This window comes from Balaenoptera borealis, assembly GCF_965194805.1.
Source record: "Balaenoptera borealis genome assembly, chromosome: 5".
Taxonomy (NCBI): Eukaryota; Metazoa; Chordata; class Mammalia; order Artiodactyla; family Balaenopteridae; genus Balaenoptera; species Balaenoptera borealis.
The window spans coordinates 96,668,677-96,693,860 of NC_138862.1; the positions used below are offsets into that span (position 1 = coordinate 96,668,677).

A 25,184-nucleotide genomic window follows, 5' to 3' on the forward strand; every position below is an offset into this window, starting at 1 on the left:
AACCTATGAACAAATGTTCACAGCAGCTTTATTCATACTAGCCAAAAACTGGAAACAGAGCAACACACTTCAAAGGGTGAATGGTGAAACAAACTATGCAATACTGCTCAGCAACCAGAAAGGAATGAACTATTGATACATGCACTACTTGGATGGACTGGAAGTGAATTATACAGAATAAAAAGGCCAGTCCCCAGGCTTCCCTGGTGGCGCAGTGGTTGAGAATCTGCCTGCCAGTGCAGGGGACACGGGTTCGAGCCCTGGTCTGGGAAAATCCCACATGCCGCGGAGCAACTAGGCCCGTGAGCCACAACTACTGAGCCTGCGCATCTGGAGCCTGTGCTCCTCAACAAGAGAGGCCGCGATAGTGAGAGGCCCGCGCACCGCGATGAAGAGTAGCCCCCACTTGCCGCAACTAGAGAAAGCCCTCGCACAGAAACGAAGATCTAACACAGCCATAAATTAATTAATTAATTAATTTTTAAAAAATAGTAAGGTTATGATGCTGGTATATAGTATTAAAAAAAAAAAAAAAAAAAAAAAAGGCCAGTCCCCAAATGTTACATACTATGTGATTCCATTTACATGATCTTCTCGAAATAACAAAATTACAGGGTAGGGATTGGAAGAGGGGTAGGTGGTAGGTGTGACTAAAAGCAATAGCACAAGGGAGATTGGTGGTGATAGAACGATGCTGTATCTTGATTGTGGTGGTGGCTTCACAAAAGCTACATGTAAGAAAATTGCATTGGACTACACACACTCGCACACACACACACACACACAAAAGTGCATGTATAAGTGATGGAATCTGAATAAGCTCTGTGGCTGGTAGTGATGTCCATTTTCTGGTTTTGTTACTGTACTATAGTTATGTAGGATGTCAACACTGAGGGAGGGTGAAGGGTGCATGGACCTCCCTGTACATTTCTTTGCAACCTCCTGTGAATTATTTCATAATTAAAAGTTTTAAAAGTAGACATGATAGTACAGTGAACCTCCATGTACCTATCACATGCTTCTACAATTACCAATTTTTGGCAAATCTTGTTTCATTTGGATCCTCCACACTTACCTCTCCCTGATATTATTCTGAAGCAATTCCCAGGCATCATAGCATTTTTATCCATCAACATTTCAGTAAAAGAACCTTTATTTTTATAAATAACCATAACTCTGTGAATAATTTTTGTGTGGTAGGCATCTAATTCCTAGAGATTTTGCCCTCTTAATCCATCAGGGTTCATTACCTCAATTCATACATTTATAGAATTATTTCTTATTTTTCTTTACAGATTTTCCTTTTACATCCTTCTTTCCTTTCTTATCTTTTGGAGAATTCCTTCCCTTCTTTTGCAATTTCAGCAGGTCTTCAAATTTCCCAAATCCTTTGCGTACCATTATTCCACGCCACCATGCCTGAATCTGAAAACAAGAACAGTATCAGCTGGTATCACAATGGACTGGGGATGGTTACAGCTCTTTGTTCTGGTATGTAGTTTTCAAGATGTGGAGAATGGAATGTCACTAGAACTCTGAACCTTATTTTCTCTCTTTCTCAACTGGCCAGTCATCCAGGCAAAGCATTTTTCAAGTATTTGGTGCTTTATGTGCCAGGCACTGTTCTAGACATTTGGGAAACAGCAGTTAAATACCAAAGTCACTGGCTCTGTGGAGCTCACATCCCAGGGAGGGGAACAGACAATAAACAATAAACACATGACTGTATAATCTGACAGATGGCGGAGGTGACAGTGCACAGCAAGGGGAATGGGTATGCCTGTGCCCTGCCTTCCTCTTGTTCCCGGACTACCTGCGCTCCTACCTACAGGCAGCCCTTACTTGTTCTTGAGATCCTATTCCTTTGCACCTACTCAGGAAATCTCTTCTCTAGTAGACTCTTTGAACCTGCCAGTGGCTTCCCGTTTCTCTCAGAATAAAAACTCAAGTCCTGGCCTCTCACCTTCTGAGATGGCCCACACTCTGTCTGTGGAGTGTGATTCTCCCAAGGTCATTTTCACCTTTTGAGATGGACGGCATTCTGTCTATGGAATGTGTATCTCTCTAAATAAATCCACGTCTTAAACAAAAACAAACAAACAAATCCCCCCACAAAACTCAGGGCCTTGCAATGGCTTACAAAGCCCTATCCGATCTGTCCCTCCCTCCTGATCTCTTAACTCTCTCGTCCTTGCTCACTTGCTCCAGCAATGCAGGCCTCTTCACTGCTCAGACACACGCAGGCACTGCTCCAGCTCAGGGCCTTTGCCTTTACTGCTTGCTCTGCCTGGAACACTCTTCCTAATATTCAGATGGTTCACCCCTCCACTTCTTCAAGAATTTGCTCAATTGTCATTGCTATGGACTGAATTGTGTCCCCTGCTCCCGCAATTCATATGTTGAAAAGCCTTAATTCCCAATGTGGTGGTATTTGGAGATTGGGCCTTAGAAGGTAATGAGGTTAGATAAGGTCATGAGGGTGAGGCTCTCATGATGGAATCAGTGCTCTTATAAGAAGAGACATCAGAAAGCTTGCTCTTTCTCTGTCACGTGAGGACACGGTGAGAAGGCAGCCGTCTGCAAGGCAGGAAGGGAGCTCTCACCAGAAACTGACCATGCTGGCACCGTGGACCATCCCGGACTTCTAGCCTCCAGAACTGTGAGAAGATAAGTTTCTGTTGTTCAAGCCACCCAAGCTATGATATATTGTAATGGTTGCCTGAGCTAAGACAGTCATTTTCCCAATGAGGCCTACCCTGACCATCTCATTAAATTGAAACCCCTATAAATCAAAAAAAAAAAAAAAAGATAAATATGAACTTATTTACAAAACAGAAAGAGACTCACAGACTTAGAAAACAAATTTATGGTTACCAGGGGGAAGGGTGGCAGGGGAGGGATAGATTGGGAGCTTGGGATTGACATGTACACACTACTATGTTTAAAATGGATAACCAACAAGGACCTACTGTATAGCACAGGGAACTCTGCTCAATATTCTGTAATAACCTAAATGGGAAAAGAATTTGAAAAAGAACAGATACATGTATATGTATAACTGAATCACTTTGCTGTAGACGCGAAACTAACACAACATTGTTAATCAACTATGCTCCAATATAAAATAAAAATTTAAAAAAAAAACGCTAACTGAAGTAATATCAGATGAAAGAACAGAGATTAAATATAGTAAGTGGCTACTTTAGTAGTCCAGTAGGATGGAACAGCAGTCTGAACTCTGCCAGTTTTTCCTGCCTAAATAAATGTTTGGACCAAAAAAAAAAATTGAAACCCCTATAACACACACTCACACACACACTACTTCTGGCAATCTCAGTTCCCCTTAGCTTGAGTTTTTTCCAATACCAATTAATCACTTTCTAACATAGTATACAATTTTATGTTTTATATTTCATGTTCTTATTCCTGTCACACTAGGCTTTAAGCAATATGAGGACAGAACTATTTGTCCATTTTGTTCAGGGAATGTATTTCCAGTGCCTGGTACATAGTAGCAGCTCAGTAAATAGTTGTTGAACGAATGAGTGAATGAGGTGGGTGGAGGTATGCTGTTTTATAGAAGGTGGATGAAGGGCAGATGTGTGGATATTTGAGCAGAGGCTGAACTAAGTGAGGGCCGGTCTCATCCACATCTGGGGGAAGCACCTCTGGGCAGAGGCAGGAGCCAGTGTTAAGGCTCTGAAGCAGGAGCACGCATGGGCCTTGAAAAAACACCAAGGACCCCATTTGTGACTGAAGTAAAGTGAAAATGGGAAGGATGAGATGCAGGGTGGAAGCAGCAGATCAGTTAAGGTGGTGATTTTCCAGGAGAACAGTATTGCCCAGGAGGGGGATTCTGGAAATTTACGAGGCTTTTTGTGTGCTAAGATTTAACAGACCTCTATTTTGTGACATGCACCCTGGTCCACAAAGACTTTCCAAGAGTGTGCAGGCTTAGATAGGTTGGAAGCAACTCATTTCCAGAGCTTTAACTTCCATCCGTACCCCTCGCTGAAATGTATCTGCCAAGGAACACAACTGCTGACCCTCTAGTTGTAGCTGCCCCTTCACAACTGCCCCTCTGGCAGTCTCTCATCTACCTGAATCTGACCAGGGGGGGTTGCCCTGGACTCCAAAAACCTCTGGGACACCAAAAAAAGAGATAATTAAAAATAGTAGGACTTCCCTGGTGGCGCAGTGGTTAAGAATCCGCCTGCCAATGCAGGGGACACAGGTTCGAGCCCTGGTCTGAGAAGATCCCACATGTGGTGGAGCAACTAAGCCTGTGAGCCACAACTACTGAACCTGTGCTCTAAGCCCGCGAGCCACAACAACTGAGCCCCTGTGCTGCAACTACTGAAGCCTCTGCGCCTAGAGCCTGTGCTCCGCAACAAGAGAAGTCACCGCAATGAGAAGCCAGCGCACCTGTGACGAAGAGTAGCCCCTGCTTGCCGCAACTAGAGAAAGCCCGCGTGCAGCAACGAAGACCCAATGCAGCCAAAAATAAATAAATGTATTAAAAAAATAATAATATTGATGTTGGCTCTACAGACTGGGTAACCAATCCTTTTGTAAGTCAGGTGGTTTCCAGCTCTTTGCCTTCAAGAAAATTGAAGTTAATTTGTCAGCTTAGAGCCTGCTATCTATTTTTTGGGATATATCTGGAAGAAGTTCAGAGATATGTGAGGCCCTGTCACTTAAAACAAAACGATATAGGCAAAAAAAACCACTTTTTCCATTCTTGTCAACTTAAGAATTTAAACAAAGTTTCTCATTTGTAAAATAAAAAATAGGAATGGAACTGATGCCAAACTTTATCTCATTCTAGCAATAATTAATATTTATGCAATGATATATAAACTATGTGAAAAAGTCTTTCCAAAAATCCTGTAAGTCAAATAATTAAATATCAAAATTTATAATAGATTTTATATTATTTTGGTCAATTTTATACTACTACTAATTGCACTAAGACTCAATCCAGAACATTACAACACTGTGATCATAGAAAAAAATTTTAATTTAAAATTTTAATTTATATAAATATTTTTGTAGCCTAGAAGTATGAGGTGATCTGTAAATGACATACACACACACACTAAGGTTAATTCTGAGGGGAAAGTGGAATGGAAATACACGTTCAAGAAGAAAAAGAAATGACATAAAATTTTGACATGTAAGATAAGAACTTGTTTAAGTATTTTGTAAATTGATGTTTACTGACATATCAAATCATAATGGTACTTAGATTCAATTGGATACATTTAAAATACTCATCTAAAACTCTATTTTAAGATGTCAGTATGTAAAATTCACTGGAAAGTAAATCCTTTGCAATGATTTAAACTTAGTGGCAAAAAAGGTTAAATATCAATTTTAAAATGTGCAAGAGGGTGCATGGCTTTTCAAAATGCTTTTAGGAAGTATCCCCCAAATATTATTTTCATTCTTCCAGTGTAGTCATTCCTGAGTATATACATATTAAAATTAATATTTTAATATAAACTTTTTGCCTTTATGTTGCAGCTCGGGCATTATTTTGATTTATTAAAATTATGTTTGTGGTAGCTTATATTATCTATGAGTTTAATTTCAGAAGCGTAAAGGAGGTATCACACAATATTTACCAGGAAAGGGAGGATGTTAGGTCTGATATGATTGAGGGCCATTGATAAAGGGTCTTACAGACCAAAGACTAACTCTTATTTCAGGTAAAATGGAGAGTTGCCCACTTCAGCAGAGGCATGGCAAGATCTGACCTAGGTTTTAACAGCGTAGGTCTGACTGCTGAGTGGAAGATGTATCACAGGGGAAGCAGGTGAGGAAGTAGGGACACTAGTTGGAGGGCTAATGCAGTCATCTGGGTGTGAGATGATGGGGGTTTGGACCAGTTGAATGAAGAATACTGAATACTGACTGAAGTGGACACATTCCTGGGCTGTCTGGGGTATCCTTATGTTTCCATGGGCTTGGTGGGCAAGGAGAGTGAGAAGGATCTTAGCCCTTTGATGCTAAGTTAGGGGCAGAGCAGAACTCTGGTCTCTAGACCTCTGATCCATAAATGTTTTCCTTTCTAATTTTTCAGCCTCATCTTACTGACTTTGTTAACATAAGCTTTTCACTCCAGTGAATAGTCCAACAGTTTTAGATAGTTTGGGAATTTGAAGTTTTGGTTTCTTTTGCCTATTTGTCGGCTTCTCATCTGACAAAGAGAAAAGGAACAGAAAAGACAAAAAATGCTAGGATGATGTTAAAAACTCTCTCGCTTAGCCCCGGGGATATAAAAGTAAATAAGAATCTCTAGTCTCAAGGTATAGATGTGTACAGAGCAGCCTCATAAATCTATAGTTTAACACTAATCCCACTCCAAGCAACTGTGAATATGTTATACAAAATTTTTGCTGATTTTACCTTTGTTGCCATTGTCTTCATATTTCTTCTCTCTTTAAGGTACGCCCATACAGCCTCAGTGCCTTCGGCACACACTATCATTGGGGGTTCTTCCATGGGATTGCCCATCAGTGTCAGAACTTTTAGATTCACTAGACTATCCAGATTCTCTGGAAGATGGGTGATCAAGTTGTCCTCGAGCCGTAATTCTTTCAAAGCTGAAATGATTTTTTTAAAATAATGAGTTTGTCTTAAAAACAAGCAAAATTAAAGCATGCATTCTTTAGTCCAATCACTTTGAAGTGTTAGTTTCCTCCTATGCCATGTAACAAAAGATGGCACATTTAATGAGGCAAACCAAGTTCTCTTTTTTATAACAACTCAAACTTGTTGGAGCCAGTGTAAATCAGTGTTAGAGACAGGAAACTAGTAAATACTAAAAAATGTTGAGAAAGTTCCATTCCTCCAGGGATCAAAGAGAGGATAAAAATGCATGGTCAGGGGCATGACTAAGGAGTACCACATACCCACCCCTGCAGCTACTCTTTGAATTATGTCCTACGGGTATGGGCAGGCAACAGCTTCCACTCATATTCCTTCATCCTCCTTTCATTAAAGAATAAGTCATAGCTTGAAAACACATCTATAAACTTGAAGATTCAGCACATTATGGCAAAAAAAAAGTTTTTATTTGGCTCCAGTAGGATCTCAGCAAAAGCCTGTTCAGTGAATGGATGGATTTACAAATAGTGGTTTAGCCTAGTGGAAAATGTTTGCATGTTCAAATATGAATCATATATGATTTTTCATGTCAATCATGTAGCTCCAAAAGTCTCCTCTTGCTAATTTCATTACTCTGGGTCAATCCTTTTCCTTTTATTCAAGTGACGTATTGACCTAATGCAAATTTAATACAGGACCCCCAACTCCAAATTCTGGCAGATAGTAGGTATTCAGTAAATTCTTGTTCATGGCATAATGACTATATGGATGAATGCTAACTTTCTTAGCAGTTGCTATTTTCTTTTCAATTCTTAATAAACAATCTAATTGCCTTTGTGAGGCTCTTAGCTGTACTAATCTGGCACCTGGCCTTCCCCACACCACTAGGAAGCTCTGCAAGGAGATGATGGGGTAGGTCTAAGCTCTCATCACTGAGATTGATCTTTAGTAGGGCAAGGAAGCCTTCAATCACGGGAAATGCTGGCCTCAAACTCCACTGGGCTGTGGATCTACAAAGATTCCTCACCTTGTGCTTGGCAAATGGCATCTGGAAGTTGCTTAATCAGATTGCAGCGGCAATCAAGAATTTCCAAGTTGGGCATTGATCCCAAGGATACAGGCAGGTACTTGAGATAATTGTTCTCTACATACAGCTCTTTAAGACTCTGAAATAACATGAGAGTATACCATAATGATCCTTACATTGATAAAAGAATTATGGTAACCAGAATGACCTGTGAGTTCCCATGTTCTTTCTTTCTTTTTTTTCTTTTAATATTTATTTACTTAGGCTGTTCCGGGTCTTAGTTGCTGCATGCGGACTCCTAGTTTCAGCATGCATGCAGGAGCTAGTTCCCCGACCAGGGATCGAACCTGGGCTCCCTGCATTGGGAGTGCAGAGTCTTACCCACTGGACCACCAGGGAAGTCCCTCCATGTTCTTTCAATGGGGATATTATGCATTGGGATAAAGGGAAAAACACATTTAAAGAATCATCATAAAAAACTACAATTATTTTTGAGTTAAGCCATCAGTTGCGGTTCCCATGTATGCAGGGAAAAGAGAACATGGGAATCTAGTGTTTATTTGTTTCACGATAACTTTATGGAAAAACAGTTTGGATCATTTAACTACAAATATCATTTGCTCCCTTTCAACAGCTAATTCTCTGTGGCAGTTGCTACAGAACTGCAATTGTCACAAACATCAATCCAACATTGGCCAAGTGGATGTAGCCAAAATGTACAGAGAATAGGTTAACTATTTTCAGACTCACTGGGCAAGATTTTAATGTTTGCATTTCACCCTAAGATTTTGGAGAGTGTGGCGTGACATGTACAAGGAGCAAGTTGATGAAAGGAGTTCTATGAACACAGGGCAAAGGAATAGAGAATTAGGAACAGGTGAAAAGTACCTGTTCTGTACATGCCATTGCTCAGTTCCATGACTGGGAGTTATGTAGTGGCTTACACCTACTTTATCATTATTAAAGTGTAGCACCAGGAACATGAAAAAAAATTCTTTAAAGTACACATGCATAAAGACACTCTGGTATGGCTACTTTGAATGATGTCATCTGGTTGCTTTGCTAGGATTTAGCATGGTGCTGTGGACCCATCTTCAGCATGAACCTGGTGCAATAGTTAAGTACACCATGATATGCCTTCCACCATGCAGGGAGGGAAATCACACTGTCCCATCCAAAATGCAGACTCCCAGCCATGTCATCTGTATGATACCTTAACTTCAAAATAGTAGAATTTTCAGAGAATATTTTTAAAAAGTGGAAATTAATTGGAAAGTGGTATGGCTCAGTTTCTGCAAATAGAACATGCCAAACCACACAGTAGAAACAAGTATGGCTTGACATATCCAAGAGCAATTACAATAAAATGTTCTTGGAGTATGCATCCCAGGGCTGTTCAGGAAGACAGTGGAAACCTCAAGGTGTAACAGTGACTGCTTGCTGGGAGCTAGGGATCTTGCATGGATGACTCCACACGCAACCTGTGAGAACAACACCATGTCTTCTCAATATCAACCAATCTAAGGAATCAGGGCATGTAATTCTTTGCCTGCTCGTTTGGGGAGGCTTACCTGTAGATTCCTAATGCATTCTGGCATATGGGTAAGCTTGGCTCCCTGATCTTGGCCAATGTATAATTTCTCTAAAGACTCTAAAGAAAGGATTTCTTCTGGAAAGGAAGAAAACTGATTTCCAGTTAGTCCAAGAATCTTCAGTTTTGAAAGTAAACCAAAGTCTGAAGGTAACTGGAAGTATTCCAAAAAGATAAGTTTCAGGTCAAGATTATTTTTAACAGTAAGAAAATAAATTGGGCTTTTAGTTTTGAGGCAGAATGTTTAAAAAATAAGTAGAGCAATTTAGCATCTCCTACTGATGAAAAGTTAGCTCATATGTTTGCATATATAGTATTTATACTCATAGATCTAAAGTCTGGAGTTCTACTTTTCCCCCAGCCTCTCTGCTCTTTACTTTTATGCACCGGATAAAATTAGAGCAATTTTTAACCGACTTTATTGCAAATTTTTAAGCTGTAGTGTATCAAATGCTTGACACTACTGAAAGAAAAAGTACTAAGCTTGTTAGTGTAATATTGCAACTATAATATTCATAATTAATTCTGTTATTGGAACTGATCAATTAGTGACATGACTCTCTCTCACCCTTAAAGGCTTTAGCTCAGCAATTCTGAAACTTTAGTTAAAATCTCAGGTGGAAGGAAACAATGAATTACAATTGTATCTTCTGCCCTCCAGTAAATCCCAAGGCTATCTGTCCTGGTATTAGGCAGGCATTTCACAGACTCCCACTCCCAGACTTTCAGAGTTGGAAGGCCTTAAAAAGGTCTCTCTATTCTAACCCTCTAATATGGTGGTTGAATATGTTCCATAGCTAGCCATCCAGCCCATATTTAAACACCACCTCCTGGGATGAAAAGCTCATTGGATGAAGACCACTACTTATCAAATTTCCTTCTCCTGTCAAGCCAAAATCTGTGTCACTAATACATCCACCTACTGGCCTCTTTCTGGCCCTCTGGAACCACATGGAAAAATCTCATTCTTAAAATATGTGACACAATCACCCTATTGATTATGTTACAGAAATGCCTATTTTCTTGTAGGAAAAAAGGCCCAACTCTGTGTCTTAATAGCTTCTTAACTCATTTTGAAATATAGTTCCCTTATCTGGTTTTATTCCTCACTGGGAAATCCTTCCTCACAGGTCCCTGCTTCAGTCTTTGGGCTTTCCTCCCACCCATTCCCTAATCTGCCACTCTACTTTTCATGAGAATGGTTAATAGAGTTTGGCTCAGCCCAATCTCTCTCTAGATGGGTGGAATAGGTAAATAATTAGTGAATAGATTATCTCTATAGTGGGCTTTCTTTTGACCTACAGGCAAAAGTCTCATACACTTGGAATCTGCCATAAGACATTTGTCTCTTTATTGTGTAGTGTGAGGGTTCATTTTCTTAAAAAGTTATAAACTGTTTACAGTTTTACTTATTTATTAACATTAAAAAAAGAAAACTCAGAACAAGTCAACCTCCAGAGAAACTGATGTTTAAGCTTTCCTTCTCGGCTATTTCAAAATTCTTCATTAGGCCCTTAGATCCCTTCAATGGGAAGCATCTGCATTCAGTGCAGGCCAAAATAATGGGGAAAGAGTTTTCAATCTAACCACTTCATTATAACCTAGTCATTTCACTCTTATTGCTGTTTACTTAGTTCATAGGTTTAGCTTTTCTTTTTCAAAAGCCCACTGAATTTTAAAGATTTTTTCCCCAGGATATTTAAGATCTAATAATTAATCCCATCGTAGTCATATTAAAGTATAGTGTAAGTAAATTTGGATGTACAGAAAACCTGCAGAGCGTCAAATGAGAACAATTATTGCTGACACTATAATTGAGCTGTAGCCATTCTGAGGTTGAATTTTCCCCCTTAATAGTGTGAATGAAAAATGTTACCAGCCAAATCAGTAAACAAAAGATGTTGCAGCCACCTGACAGTGAGCCCTGAGGGAACTCAGGATGGAGACAAATGGGCTGCCCACTCCCAAGCCCTCAGCCACCGCAGTCAACCTCCCTGGTGCACCCTGAGGAGACTCAGGATGGGAAAGCACAGGATACTGGCCCTAGATAGCTGAGGCGCATATCAAAGGAATGATTTCAGTGAGCCCAGACTCTTGCATCTTCCCATACACAGAAAAGCGCTAAATTCCTTAACTTGAGAATTTGGTTTTCTTTAATTAACAGTAATCTTTTGAAGTTCCGACTACCTAGACTTTGTTGCAAAAAGTCCTGTATATCTCCGCTCCTCCCTTCCGTCTGTGGAGCAGTCCCTCTGAGCTATCTGAGAGGCTGCGTCCCCCGCTTAAGTCCTCAGTTTTGTCCACCAAATAAAACATAATTCTCAACTTTTGGGTTGTCCATCTTTTTTCAGTCAACAATAGAAATGTACCATACAAATAAAATCCATCTAGATACACACTGAAAGTTAGCTACTTTTGCCTCCATCTAGGCAAGAAAAAGCTACTGGCCAGGCTTCTAGCGCCAGAAGCCCATGAGGTAAATTTTGGGGTGTGAGAGATAAGGAGTTGGCTTAAGGGCAACGTGTCATTATGGAGAGAGATGCATTGGGAGGTTGCTGGAGGCATAATAGGAAATTGAAAAAGGAAGACAAAAGCCGCAGAAATACCATCATGAGACCTGAAGAATAATAAGCACTGGTACATGGAGATTTTCACGTTCAACATAATAACATTGAACGTGTTCACATTTCGGTGCAGTTTGACTTGCAGTAAAACTTGGTATTGGGTGAGGCTAATCTTTGTTAAGGAGCCATCTGTGTGTGATTCCCTCCTCCACCCTGATTTCTTAAAATGTCTCACAGGAAAGGGTTAGGTATCACTCATGACTCAATAGGATTTAAGTGAACTTCCCAAGGGCGCCTTATGTTTTGAGCCTTTCACTCCAACTGTGGAATGACAGACTTTGTTCACTATAAAAGGAATTTCTTACAGGAGCTGCAGAAGAATTGGGAGACGGGCAGAGGGCTTCTCATAGAAACTCTAAAATCCTCCAAGGTGGGCTGCTACCTAAGTAGAGATTAAGTCCTAGATTCTCTTCCTAAATCTTAAAGTCATCATCAAAATATTTACTTCCTGAAAGGCAGTTTTGAAACTCTCTAGCAATGAGGAAAACCAAAAAAAAAAAAAAAAAAAAAAAACCCCTAAGTTCTAGAAATTGAAAGTCTAGTAAAAGATTAAAAAAGAACAAAAAACAACTTTAAGGCTAGGACTTTTATAATGTACGAAGTACATGAGAGTGGTGTTCACGGCTAGGAAAAACAGACCTAATATTTGGTTACTGTTGTTGATTTCCAAACCTCCCTTTCTCTCTCTCTACAGTTGTCTTTTGCTTTTAACAGAACTCTGTTCTTTTAAATTTTCAAATATGAAAAAAAAGAGATATATTCAATATCTTGTAATAACCTATAATGGAAAAGAATCTGAAAAAGAAACATATATACACAACTGAATCACTTTGCTGTACACCTGAAACTAACACAACATTGTAAATCAACTACACTTCAATAAAAACATAAAATAAAAAAAAGCATCTGTACCCGCCATCCAAACCTTTCGTTAATGAACAAAATGAAATACTGCAATTAAAATTGAGTTCTTATGATCCCATCCTCATCTCCTTGACTTCCTCCCTCTTCCAAGAGGCAGCCATTATTAGGAATTTTGTGAGTTTTTTTTCCAGTACATATTTTTATACTTTTATTACATATAAAAATATCCATAAAATGTGTTGTGTGTATGTAGTTTTGTGTAATTAAAGATTTATATGTGATATAATATTCTGCAGTTAGGTGTTTTACTTTTTAATAAACATCACAATTTTGAGATCTATCCACGTTGGCACGTATAACTCCAGTTCACTTAAATTATTGTGTAGTATTCCATTTTACAAATATACCGCAATTTACTTGCGAATTCCTCTACCCACTGACATTTAGATTATCTCCCATACGTCATGATTATCAGCAATGCTATGATGAACGTTTTTGAGCACAGCACCCTGCATACATGTGGGAGAGCTTCTCTGGGGACAAACTGATTTTGCAGTTTCCCATGAATGGAACGTTAAGGCCTAAGGTTGTATGTGTCAGAGAACTCTGCTGTTTCAGGAAACCCCGTTAGGAGGTGGTCTTGTTAAGAACATGAACCCTGCAACCCAATGCTGTGGGCTGGCATCCTGACTCTCTCATGTACAGGTGTGTGGCCTTGACAAGTTAGTTAAGCTCCCCATGCCTCATTTTCCTCATAGATCATTGAGGATAATATCACCCACACTGAAAAGTTATTGTGAGGATTAAATGGGATAATATCAATACATGTAGAACATTTAGCCCAGTGACTGGCACATACATATTGTAAGTAAACATCAGCTACCATTTATGATCACTATTGCTATTCAGGGGGGAAAAGTAACATAAATGGTGACCCTGTTGGATACATCTGTTAACCCCGGATTTTCACTCATAAACTCAGTTTGAATTTCCTGATGTTTAGACACAGAACTACGCCAATTTAGGGCCGGAAGGGCCCTTGGTGGGAGCATAGCGAGAGCCAGGAAAGGAATCGGTACCTGGCATATTTTATTATCATCCAGCGCCAGGATTTCCAGGTTCTGCAGCTCACAGATCTGCAACGGACAGCGTTCCAGATAGTTCTGGCTGAGATCGAGGAAGCGCAGGTTAACCAGGCGTCGGAAGGGGCGGCGCAGCACCCGCAGGCCGGTGTTGTGCAGGTAGAGCAGGTGCAGCGAGGTCCACCTGCAAAGGAGGTGCGGCACCTTCTCCAGGCGGTTCCCGCTCAGCCCAATCTCCGTCACCTGCGAGAGCTCGGCCAGGGTGTGCGGGATGGAGTGGAGGCGATTGTGGGATAAATCCAGCACCGACAGCTTGGAACACTGGCACAGCGACTCCGGGAGAACAGGCAGGCTGTTGTACGCCACGTAGAACTTCTGCAGCTTCGTCAGGTTCCCAATCTCTTCTGGGATGACACTTAGCTTGTTCTCATCCAGGTCGACGACCTCCAGGTTGTAGAGACCACACAGCTCCAGAGGGAAAACTTCAAGTTGGTTTCGCTTCAGGTGGATCTCCCTCAGTTTGGTCTGGTTCACCATTTCCTTGGGCAGAGATTTCAGGTGGTTTCCCGCCAGTCCGAGCAGCTCGAGGTGGTGAAGGTGTTTACACACGAGGATGGGGATCTCCGCCAGGTCCGTGCGGTAGAGGCGGAGCTCACGCAACTTGCGCATGCCGCTGACGACCCGAAGGGACGAGGCCGGGAGCGGGTTGTCGCTCAGGTCCAGGCCCTCCAGGTTGCTCAGCTTCCCCAGCTCGGGGCACAGATTCTTCAGCTTGTTCTTGTTCAGGTAGAGGATCCTGACGTTCCTTAAATGCTGAATATCCTTGGGGATTTCTGCAATCTGGTTGTTTTCCAGATGCACTTCCTCTAATTCTCGTAAGCCTAAAATCTCCGCTGGAATGGTAAGCAAGCTCTGATTAGAAGCGTCAATGAAAAATGTTCTATCAGAGACCTGTTGTGGATCATTTTTCTGATGAATTCTAGATGAATGTCCTGATTTTGTGCTGTCATTTGACATTATTCTGATGGAAAGTTCAAATATTCAAAATCTGAAATATTGTGAAAAGAAAGAAAAAAATATCAGTTTACCTTCCACCAGATTTGGTATCCTTAAGAGAAATAAACTTTAGTTGATTAAATTTAGTGCTCACTACAACACAACATAAAATGTAGGTTTTTGTGTTTCATGTTGGGAGAAGACTGCTCTTTCTCCTAACAGGTTGACTCATATTTTAAAAAAAAGGATTGTCTAATTTCAATTTTTAGAAATGCCTCTTTTGATTCTATTTTCAGGCTGGATGTGGAAGGTTGCAAAAGATCATTGCTCTTACCATAAACACCGAGAAAACATTAGGAAAAAAATAGTATTTTAAAATATTGCATTTGGGGGAGTTCCCTGGTGGCTTAGTGGTTAGGATTCCGGGCTTTCACTGTCGTGACCTGGGTTCAGTCCCTGGTCAGGGAACTGAGATCCCGCAAGCTGCGTGGCCAAGAAACGAAACAAAAATTGCATGTTTCCTTAAATCCCCCAGAGAGTTGTGGATGTAAAGAAGGCCAGTAGAATTAAATTCTAGAGATGGACTAGACGTTCCTAAATAAGGAGACCAGTGGGCACTTTCATGCCCGGTGGCATTTTCAAGTTTGGGGACTGGCGTGTGGAGAAGCAAGCCTGCCATAGGCACAGGCAAAGGAACTTCTGGGACGAGGAAAAGCCAGCCAAACTTTTAACAGCCATGTGTGAGCGGGCACGGTGGATTAGAATCCGTGAAACCGAGGGTAGTCATCAGTCAGATCCATTAAACTATAACTTGCTTAATAAATAGTACACTGTAACCTGCCTTCACTGATAAGCTCGCTTTAATTGTTTTTACAAAAACTTGCGTATCCTCCAAGCATCGCGTAGCCTAAACAATGCGTTACAAGACCCATTCACCACCCCTATAGATAACATCTCTGACGTAGGAGTCGTAAGGTGTTTGCCCGATTTGTTTTTCAGGAACTTGGAGTCAGCTCTGGTCCAGGTGGCTCTCCAGCCAGTTAAGACTGGTTGAGACTACTGACCCTGCATCTGGGCATGTACGAGTGTCTGATCGGTGACCATTTGCCGTCAAAGGGTCAAAAACTCCACCCTCAGAGGACGCTAATGTCACGGTATTCTGAACATGCGTCCCATGAAGAATCATGTAGCTTAGTTGTGCCTGCGCAGAACGACGATTACCTCACTTTTTTCTTATCTTTCCCCATGCTCCCCACACCTCAGGCCACCCTGCTTCTTTATCTCATAAATATCCTAAGCCCCTTGTCTTTGGGGAGGTGGATTTGTGACTTGTTCTTTTGTCTCCTCGCTTGGCTGCTTTGTGAATCAACCCTTTCTCTGCTGCAAACTTTCACATCTCAGTGTTTGGCTTGCTGTGTTCTCAGGCAAGTGAACCTGGTTGGTAGCATCAGGAGCTGAATGCAGAGCCAATTCTCCCCACCAGCTAGTTCACCCCTAATGGACTGGGGCTGACTCCGTGGCCTTAGGGAAAGTTGCAGGTGGGATGAAAAAGTAGAGAGAGATCCTCTTGTCTCATGGTCTTAGATCCCTAAGCCTGGCTGGGGGGAAGCATTTCAATCCTTAAGTAAGACATTTGAAATTGCAGTGAACGGAAATGAATTAAAGTTGCACCCAGAAAGAAATTAAAGGGACAGATAGATCATGTCCATGGGTTAGAACTCTCAATGGTAAGATGTCAGTAGTCCCCAAACCGATCTGTTGTTTCAGTGCAATCCCAATCAAAATCTCAGCAAGCTTTCTTTTTTCTTTTTGGTAGAAGTTCATATGCTGATTTTAAAATTTATATGAAAACGTAAAAGACTTGGAATTGCAAAAGACAATCTTGAATAATAACAAAAGTGGCAGACTTACACTACTAGATTGACAAATTTTACAAATCTAAGATGTTAATTTTGTATTGCAGAAGACTAAGCCCTTGGTTGTTAATACACACACACACACAGACACACATGCACATGCACAGCCTAAGGGGGGAGGCAGGGAAGACTATGACATGATGGTGGCCAGGTTGATTGTGGCCTCTCTGCACTTGCCTTTTAGGGTGGCGGCTTTCCTGCTGGAGGACTAGGCCTCCCATCCAGCACAGAGGCCCAGGCAAGATGGAGGGGGGTGAGTTTCCAGCCCCACACTTAATATTATTGCTTCTTGCAGCATAGCAGCATGGGGTTCAGATCCTTGTTGCTATATGCCTAGCCTCAAAAAGAGCTCTGGGATGGTGTTGTCCTCTGTTATTTAAAGAAAGGAGAAGATGGGGAATTACCTGGTGGTCCAGTGGTTAGGCCTAAGTGCTTTCACTGCCATGGGCCCGGGTTCGATCCCTGGTCGGGGAATCCCGCACGCTGTGTGGCCAAAAAAAAAAAAAAAAAAAACCGGAGAAGATGTATCATGGATTAAATTATGTCTAGAACTAGTTGTCTCCAACATCTTTGTCCTTATCTAATACTGTTCAGTCCTGTAGGATAAGATCTCATTTCCTAAATACAGATGACTGACAATGCTGACAGCTCCTAGGCAATCAACAGTATCCAGACTGAGGTGATAATATAAATAAAATAGAAATAGAGAACACCAAGGACACTTAGTTATGTGCTCTAGGTTTTACTTAACCAATTTAATCCTCACAAGAATTCTAAGGAGGCACCATTACAATCCCTGTTTCACAGGTAAAGAAAGTAAATAACTAAAAGGGCTCTTCTCAGGACATAGTAGGAAGCAGGAGCAGAGCATTATGACCTAACCTCACCTCCTCACCTAGGTTTTTAACGTCATTTGTTCACGAGAAGCCTGGTTTTTTGTTGTTTTTTTTTAAATTGTGGTACATTTCTTATTTATTTATTTATTTATTTATTTTGGCTGTGTTGGGTCTTCGTTTCTGTGCGAGGGCTTTCTCTAGTTGCGGCAAGCGGGGGCCACTCTTCATCGCGGTGCGCAGGCCTCTCACTATCGCGGCCTCTCTTGTTGCGGAGCACAGGCTCCAGACGCTCAGGCTCAGTAGTTGTGGCTCACAGGCCTAGGTGCTCCGCGGCATGTGGGATCCTCCCAGACCAGGGCTCGAACCCGTGTCCCCTGCATTGGCAGGCAGATTCTCAACCACTGCGCCACCAGGGAAGCCCGAGAAGCCTGGTTTTAATTAAAATCTTTCTTCTTGGGTGTGAAGTTTCAGGCTTGACTTTTCTTTTCCAGTCTTCCTACACAGTCATCTGGGGGAAATTTGTGTGCACTGGCCACTCTAATTAGGGTTCGCACAAGTACGTCTGGGCTTCCAGACACATAAAAGAACTTAGTTCTCTTAACATTCATCCTGCTCCGTGATGAGACCTTCCTAGAAGGTCTTGAATGGGTGTGTATATTATCTCACATTAATCATATCCCATATGTGTTTGGAATCAAGTTGCTAGCCCTCTGAAAGCTATTTATATTGTATATGCTTAGTGGACTTAATAAAAGGAGGTTCTAAAGCCAGGATTTGCAACAGCTGCCAGTAAATAAGAATGGGGAAGACTGATTATTGGCTATTTTTTCCTAGGGATTACTTTCTGAAAATGGTCAAATTAACTTATTACAACCCAGTATTACTGAGAAGTTTCCGAGTGGAATTACTGTTGCTTCGTCATTTCAAGGAGTGAGGGTTTGGAGATTTTAATAAATAGCCCTTCTTTGTGTAAATTTAATGCCCAAGAAAACCGTTTAAGAAAATAACTCTCTCAAGTTTACATCAAGTGTTGATACTTCTGTCTCCAAGTCTAATTACACACAAACTGGATAGGTAAGATTAGGGTCCTGAGGTTAATATGACGTGTGACTCTCTCTGATAGCAAAAATAACCATTTCTAGTTAAAATAATTTCAAGATTTTACTTAAAACTTCACCTGGGAGATCTTCTCCCTCTAACACAGACAAGCTAAAAGTAACCTTAATTAACCTAGGACTGGAGAATCATGTAATGGTAACACCACCCCTTGCTTTGATAAAAATTTCTGGGAAACTATAATATCCCTTGAAAAAATTTTAAGTCTCCTCTCAAGTAATACTGAGATGAAGTTCCATATAAACTTCCGACTTGAAGTTCCATATAACCTATAGAAAGTTGAGTGGACAACTTTCTATAAGCAAGTAATTTTAGATTTTGGTCAGGGGCAAGGGAGAATCTACATGGCTCAGCTAATAATAAAGGCAGATTCTCTTGGGTGTGATATTGTGATATAATAAGAAATATATGGTCTTGGTCTTTTCCCCCAAGTTCTTGACACAAGAACTTCTAAAACCCTTGGAATTTTCTGAGTAATAGGAGTGAGAATAGAAGAATGGAACATCTCTTGCTATTCATAATAAGCCCCTTTCAACCACACCTGAGTTTATACTAATCAGGTGACTCTAGTTGGGGCCCCAGATAGCTTCAGGATGGAGGCTGGTTGCCAGAGGAATGAACACATGTTTAGAGGGGAGGAACTTTCAGCCTCAGCCCCCAACCTTAGACAAGGGGAGAGGAGCTGGAGATTGAGTTAAATCACCAATGGCCAATGATTTAATCAATCATGCCTCTGTAATGGAACCTCCATAAAAACCATCTTTGGTTTAGAGAGCTTCTGAGTTGGTGAACACATAGAGTACTGGGAGGGTGGTGTGCCTGGAGAGGGCACAGAAGCTCTGCATCACTTCCCCATACACTGCCCTATGCATCTCTTCCATTTGGTTGTTCCTGAGTTGTATCCTTTAAAATAAACTGGTAACAGTAATGTAGGGAAGCAAAACTTGCCATCCTAAAATATCTCTTTAGTGTACAGATTATTTCAAGGTGAAAACAATCAAGGCCCAAAAAAACTCAAAAAGAAATTTTTTTTTTAACATCTTTATTGGAGTATAATTGCTTTACATTGTTGGGTTAGTTTCTGCTGTATAACAAAGTGAATCAGCTACACATATACATATATCCCCGTATCTCCTCCCTCTTGCATCTCCCTCCCACCCTCCCCCCCATCCCACCCCTCTAGGTGGTCACAGAGCACTGAGCTGATATCCCTGTGCTATGTGGCTGCTTCCCACTAGCTATCTGTTTTACATTTGGTAGTGTATATATGTCCATGCCACTCTCTCACTTTGTCCTACCTTACCCCTCCCCCTCCCCATGTCCTCAAATCCATTCTCTGCATCTGCGTCTTTACTCCTGTCCTGCCCCTGGGTTCATCAGAACCATTTTTTTTTGTTTATTTAGATTCCGTATATATGTGTTAGCATACGATATTTGTTTTTCTCTTTCTGACTTACTTCACTCTGTATGACAGACTCTAACTCCATCCACCTCACTACAAATAACTCAATTTCGTTTCTTTTTATGGCTGAGTAATATTCCATTGTATGTATGTGCCACATCTTCTTTATCCATTCATCTGTTGATGGACACTTAGGTTGCTTCCATGTCCTGGCTATTGTAGATAGTGCTGCAGTGAACATTGTGGTACATGACTCTTTTGGAATTATGGTTTTCTCAGGGTATATGCCCAGTAGTGGGATTGCTGGGTCATATGGTAGTTCTATTTTTAGTTTTTTAAGGAACCTCCATACTGTTCTCCATAGTGGCTGTATCAATTTACATTCCCACCAACAGTGTAGGAGGGTTCCCTTTTCTCCACACCCTCTCCAGCATTTATTGTTTGTAGATTTTTTGATGATGGCCATTCTGACCGGTGTGAGGTGATACCTCATTGTAGTTTTGATTTGCATTTCTCTAATGATTAGTGATGTTGAGCATCCTTTCATGTGTTTGTTGGCAATCTATATATCTTTTTGGAGAAATAGCTATTTAGGTCTTCTGCCCATTTTTGGATTGGGTAGTTTTTTTGATATTGAGCTGCATGAGCTGCTTGTATATTTTGGAGATTAATCCTTTGTCAGTTGCTTCGTTTGCAAATATTTTCTCCCATTCTGAGGGTTGTCTTTTCATCTTGTTTATGGTTTCCTTTGCTGTACAAAAGCTTTTAAGTTTCATTAGGTCACATTTGTTTATTTTTGCTTTTATTTCCATTTCTCTAGGATGTGGGTCAAAAAGGACCTTGCTGTGATTTAAGTCATAGAGCATTCTGCCTATGTTTTCCTCTAAGCGTTTTATAGTGTCTGGCCTTACATTTAGGTCTTTAATCCATTTTGAGTTTATTTTTGTGTATGGTGTTAGGGAGTGTTCTAATTTCATTCTTTTACATGTAGCTGTCCAGTTTTCCCAGCACCACTTTTTGAAGAGGCTGTCTTTTCTCCATTGTATATTCTTGCCTCCTTTATCAAAGACAAGGTGACCATATGTGTGTGGGTTTATCTCTGGGCTTTCTATCCTGTTCCATTGATCTATCTTTCTGTTTTTGTGCCAGTACCATACTTGTGCCAGTCTTGATTACTGTAGCTTTGTAGTATAGTCTGAACCTGGGGAGCCTGATTCCTCCAGCTCTGTTTTTCTTTCTCAAGATTGCTTTGGCTATTTGGGGTCTTTTGTATTTCCATACAAATTGTGAAGTTTTTTGTTCTAGTTCTGTGAAAAATGCCATTGGTAGTTTGATAGGGATTGCACTGAATCTGTAGACTGCTTTGGGTAGTATAGTCATTTTCACAATGTTGATTCTTCCAATCCAAGAACATGGTGTATCTCTCCATCTGTTTGTATCATCTTTAATTTCTTTCATCAGTATCTTACAGTTTTCTGCATACAGGTCTTTTGTCTCCTTAGGTAGGTTTATTCCTAGGTATTTTATTCTTTTTGTTGCAATGGTAAATGGGAGTGTTTCCTTAATTTCTCTTTCAGATTTTTCATCATTAGTGTATAGGAATGCAAGAGATTTCTGTGCATTAATTTTGTATCCTGCTACTTTACCAAATCCATTGATTAGCTCTAGTAGTTTTCTGGTAGCATCTTTAGGATTCTCTATGTATAGTATCGTGTCATCTGCAAACAGTGACTGCTTTACTTCTTCTTTTCCGATTTGGATTCCTTTTATTTCTTTTTCTTCTCTGATTGCTGTGTCTAAAACTTCCAAAACTATGTTAAATAACAGTGGTGAGAGTGGGCAACCCCGTTTTATTCCTGATCTTCGTGGAAATGGTTTCAGTTTTTCACCATTTCCCTACTGTTGCCAAATTATTGATCTGAAATAGCTTCTCAGGACTTATTTCTTTTAAATAGACTCAAAGTGGCATTTTATCCATTTCACAAATGTTTATATCTTTCAGTCCTGCACCCATACCACCAAACTATAGACCTAGTAATTTATAAACAAAACCTTTTTTCTTCTTTTTCTTTTTTAAAATTTGGGTTTTCAAACCGTTATCTTGCATAATGAATGAGCAAGAAGGCATTGGGCACTGTTCCATTTACTAATCATTGATATACTTTCTCATCTCTTCAGAAAATAAGAATGTAGACTTCACATAACTCACTCTTCTTTTATCCATGGGCCAAAACATTTTTAATAACAGAACACCAATTTTTCCATATTCAGTACACAAACAACATGCATGCATTAACCCCACCAGAAATCAGCACTTCAGCAGAAAATTCAACCAGGAATTTACTCTGCTTGCTAGCAGCTCAGTTGAGCCATCTGAGAGTTGGGAAAAATAGCTAATGAATATATTAAATATTAATTTCCCCAGATCCTTTGAGTTCTATCTCCATATTATCAGGAAATAACTTACTAGACCATATTATCTGTGTTTCCTCAAGACATGACTTCCTTAAGTCATAATTAAACACCATGCTGTTGGCTTTTTAAATAAAATAACAATAAAAGAAAGAATCATTTGAAAAATATTTCTGGATCTTCTACAAACCTATAGTCAAAGACATGTCTATTAAGTTACTTACATAAATATACACCGACTAAGCCTTCCTACTATAAGGTGCCAGAGAAATGTAAATGCTGCCTTTTATTGAAGCATGGGGATCGCATACAGTCAGCCCTCCGTGTATCTGATGGTTCCACATCCATGGATTTGACCAACCTCAGATGAAAAATATTTGACTAAAAAAATCCAGAAAGTTTCAAAAAGCAAAACTTGCATTTGCCGTGCCCTGGCAACTATTTCATAGCTTTTACATGGTATTTACAGTTGTTTATATAGCATTTACATTGTATTAGGTATTATACGTGGTCTAGAGGTGATTTAAAGGATGCAGGAAGATGTGCATTGGTTATATGCAAATACTATGCTGTTTTATATAAGGGACTTGAGCATCCATGGATATTGGGATCCGAGTGGGTCCTGGAACAAATCCCTGAGGATACTGAGGGACGACAAGGAATGACATCCTCACATATTTTCTTTGGTTCTGACTTCTAGAAATCTCAGATTCGAGTTAGACCTCTACTCCGAGTTCTTGACACATAAGCACCCAGTGAATCCACTCAGCATCCCTCTCCCCTGCTCCCCTACCCACCCCCAATCAGGGAGGTTTTTTTTCCCCCAAACTACATCCCTCCTCCATATCTGGAAATCACTGGGGGTGATGAGAAAGGTACTAATGGAAATGAGCTGTACATGTGGTGTCTTTTTGACCATCCTATTTGATACGCATTTTGACATTGCAGGCTGTCGTTCTGTGTAAATACTGTTTGTGTTTTGCTAAGGCAGATGGGGAGAACAGTGCTGAAGGTGCTGTTTGTCTGGTTAAAGCAGCTCTTTCCTGTTTACCCTGTTCTGACCCTGTTTGTTAGTCACTCTCTAGAACAAAAGTCTAATTCTGCTCTTCTTGCTCCTTTGGAAGAGTATTCTTCCCTTCCCCTGGGGCAGCAATTAATTAATCCTCAACCTCTCTTTCCCCTATTTTCTTAACTCAAAATTCTTTAAGGGAGGAATAGGGAAGGGCGGGTGCTGAACTGCACCTACACTCACACTTCAGTATTTCAGGCTACCTCTCAACTTTGTTTGTAGCACGTGGGGTAAATGAAAATATAATTGTCTTTTCTATCATCATCATGTGTAATCTGAAGAAATACTTCAAGAGATGCTTAAAATCTGTGGGCTACACAGGGTTTCAAGAGACCTCTGCCTTGCCTGGCACAATTTCTTGGCAGTGGAGCGGTGGTCTGGAATTGGCTGGTGGGGGAGTGGGAAGGAGAGAGGACTCAGACATTTTGTTTTTCACCTTTGAACTGTCTTCCTAAATGGCCTGTTTTTACCTTGAGGATCTTCCTTGCACCTTTGCTCAGGCAAGGAGTCTCTGACTGGCTCCAGAGTCCTCTACAGCAGGGGTCCCCAACCCCTGGGCCATGGACCGGTACCGGTCTGCAGCCTGTTAGGAACCGGGCCGCACAGCAGGAGGTGAGTGGCGGCGAGTGAGCGAAGCTTCACCTGCCACTCCCCATCGCTCCCCATCGCTCACATTACAGCCTCAACCATCCCCCCCCCCACCCCACATGCCTCCCCCCCCACCCCATGTCTGTGGAAAAATTGTCTTCTACGAAACCGGTCCCTGGTACCAAAAAGGTTGGGGACCGCTGCTCTACAGGGGCCTACCACTTCTCTTTGATCTATGGTAACCCCAAATAGAGGGCCTTCCTTCCCTCCTTCCTTTTCTTCTCTCCCCCAGGCCCAAGTACCAAATCCTGACCATGTTACCCTGTAACTATCGCTGGGTTCTGTCTCCTTCTCATTCCCCAAAGTCCAGTCTTAGCTGAGGCTTTATGATCTCTCCTGAGTTACTTCATACTGCATCTCCCCTAGGTCGTGTCAAATCCATCCTCCATCAGCTGTTCCCCATCTGAGAGCTCCCAGTGCCCTGCCCCGTAACAGCTGTGCTTCTCAGAGGATGCACAGGACTCCACGTGGATCTGGCCTCGCTTGCCACACAGCTCCCCCTTCGCCCCCAATACAGACACAGTCCGGGCTCATCTGGGCAGCCCCAAGTACCTGCACATCTCCAGATACACACAAAGCAGTTCTGCCCTCTGGCAGGTTCACCCGGGCCAGTCAGGATGATACCTCTTCCAAGAAGCCCTCCCTGATGCTCCCACCCCTCCACAAGACTGATCGACAAGCCCCTTTATGCCCCCTTACCTCCGCGCCCCATCCGTGCTAGTGCCACTCTGTGCTTTTGCGCCTGGCCTCCGCAGGTATGTGCACACTTTGGGGAGAGGACTGTGTCATAATCGTCTTTGTATCCCCGGCCCCTAGCCCATCAGCTGTGCCCCCTAAACCTCGAGAACTTCCCCCTGCAAAGGAGCCAGGGTGCCCTCCCTCAGTGTGTCTTTAACCCAGGGCAGGTGACCTGGACCCAGACGGGGTGACCAAGGAGCCTCCATAGCATCGGCGTTCACTTTCCGCCCAATCAGGTCTCAGGGACCGAG

At 41.4% G+C, this 25,184-nt stretch overlaps 1 protein-coding gene across 3 annotated transcripts; it reads right to left on the minus strand.

The window, feature by feature from the left end:
• Window positions 1-104: 104 nt before the first annotated feature.
• On the minus strand, window positions 105-25,006 carry LRRIQ4 (leucine rich repeats and IQ motif containing 4). Of its 3 annotated transcripts, XM_082394106.1 has the most exons (7): window positions 24,895-24,956; window positions 17,117-17,195; window positions 13,798-14,848; window positions 9,211-9,384; window positions 7,640-7,778; window positions 6,412-6,608; window positions 105-1,425 (listed from the first exon to the last, which is right to left on the minus strand). In XM_082394106.1, exons 3-7 carry the CDS (start codon window positions 14,815-14,817, stop codon window positions 1,273-1,275), a joined length of 1,683 nt encoding a protein of 560 aa, XP_082250232.1. In that variant the 5' UTR covers window positions 14,818-14,848; window positions 17,117-17,195; window positions 24,895-24,956; the 3' UTR covers window positions 105-1,272. The 3 variants fall into 3 exon arrangements, with proteins under 3 accessions (XP_082250232.1, XP_082250230.1, XP_082250231.1); XM_082394104.1 differs by lacking the exon at window positions 9,211-9,384; XM_082394105.1 differs by lacking the exons at window positions 9,211-9,384; window positions 17,117-17,195 and having other exon boundaries at window positions 24,895-25,006.
• Between the last annotated feature and the right edge of the window lie 178 nt (window positions 25,007-25,184).

What these genes read in the sequence shown, in the direction of transcription:
- LRRIQ4 (XM_082394106.1), bottom strand. Translation starts at nt 14,817, where the DNA reads ATGTCAAATGACAGCACAAAATCAGGACATTCATCTAGAATTCATCAG. An exon ending in AATGCATTAGGAATCTACAG is followed by an intron (nt 7,779 to 9,210) that starts GTAAGCCTCCCC and finishes ATGTTATTTCAG; the next exon opens with AGTCTTAAAGAGCTGTATGT. An exon ending in TGAAGACAATGGCAACAAAG is followed by an intron (nt 1,426 to 6,411) that starts GTAAAATCAGCA and finishes TCTTGTTTTCAG; the next exon opens with ATTCAGGCATGGTGGCGTGG.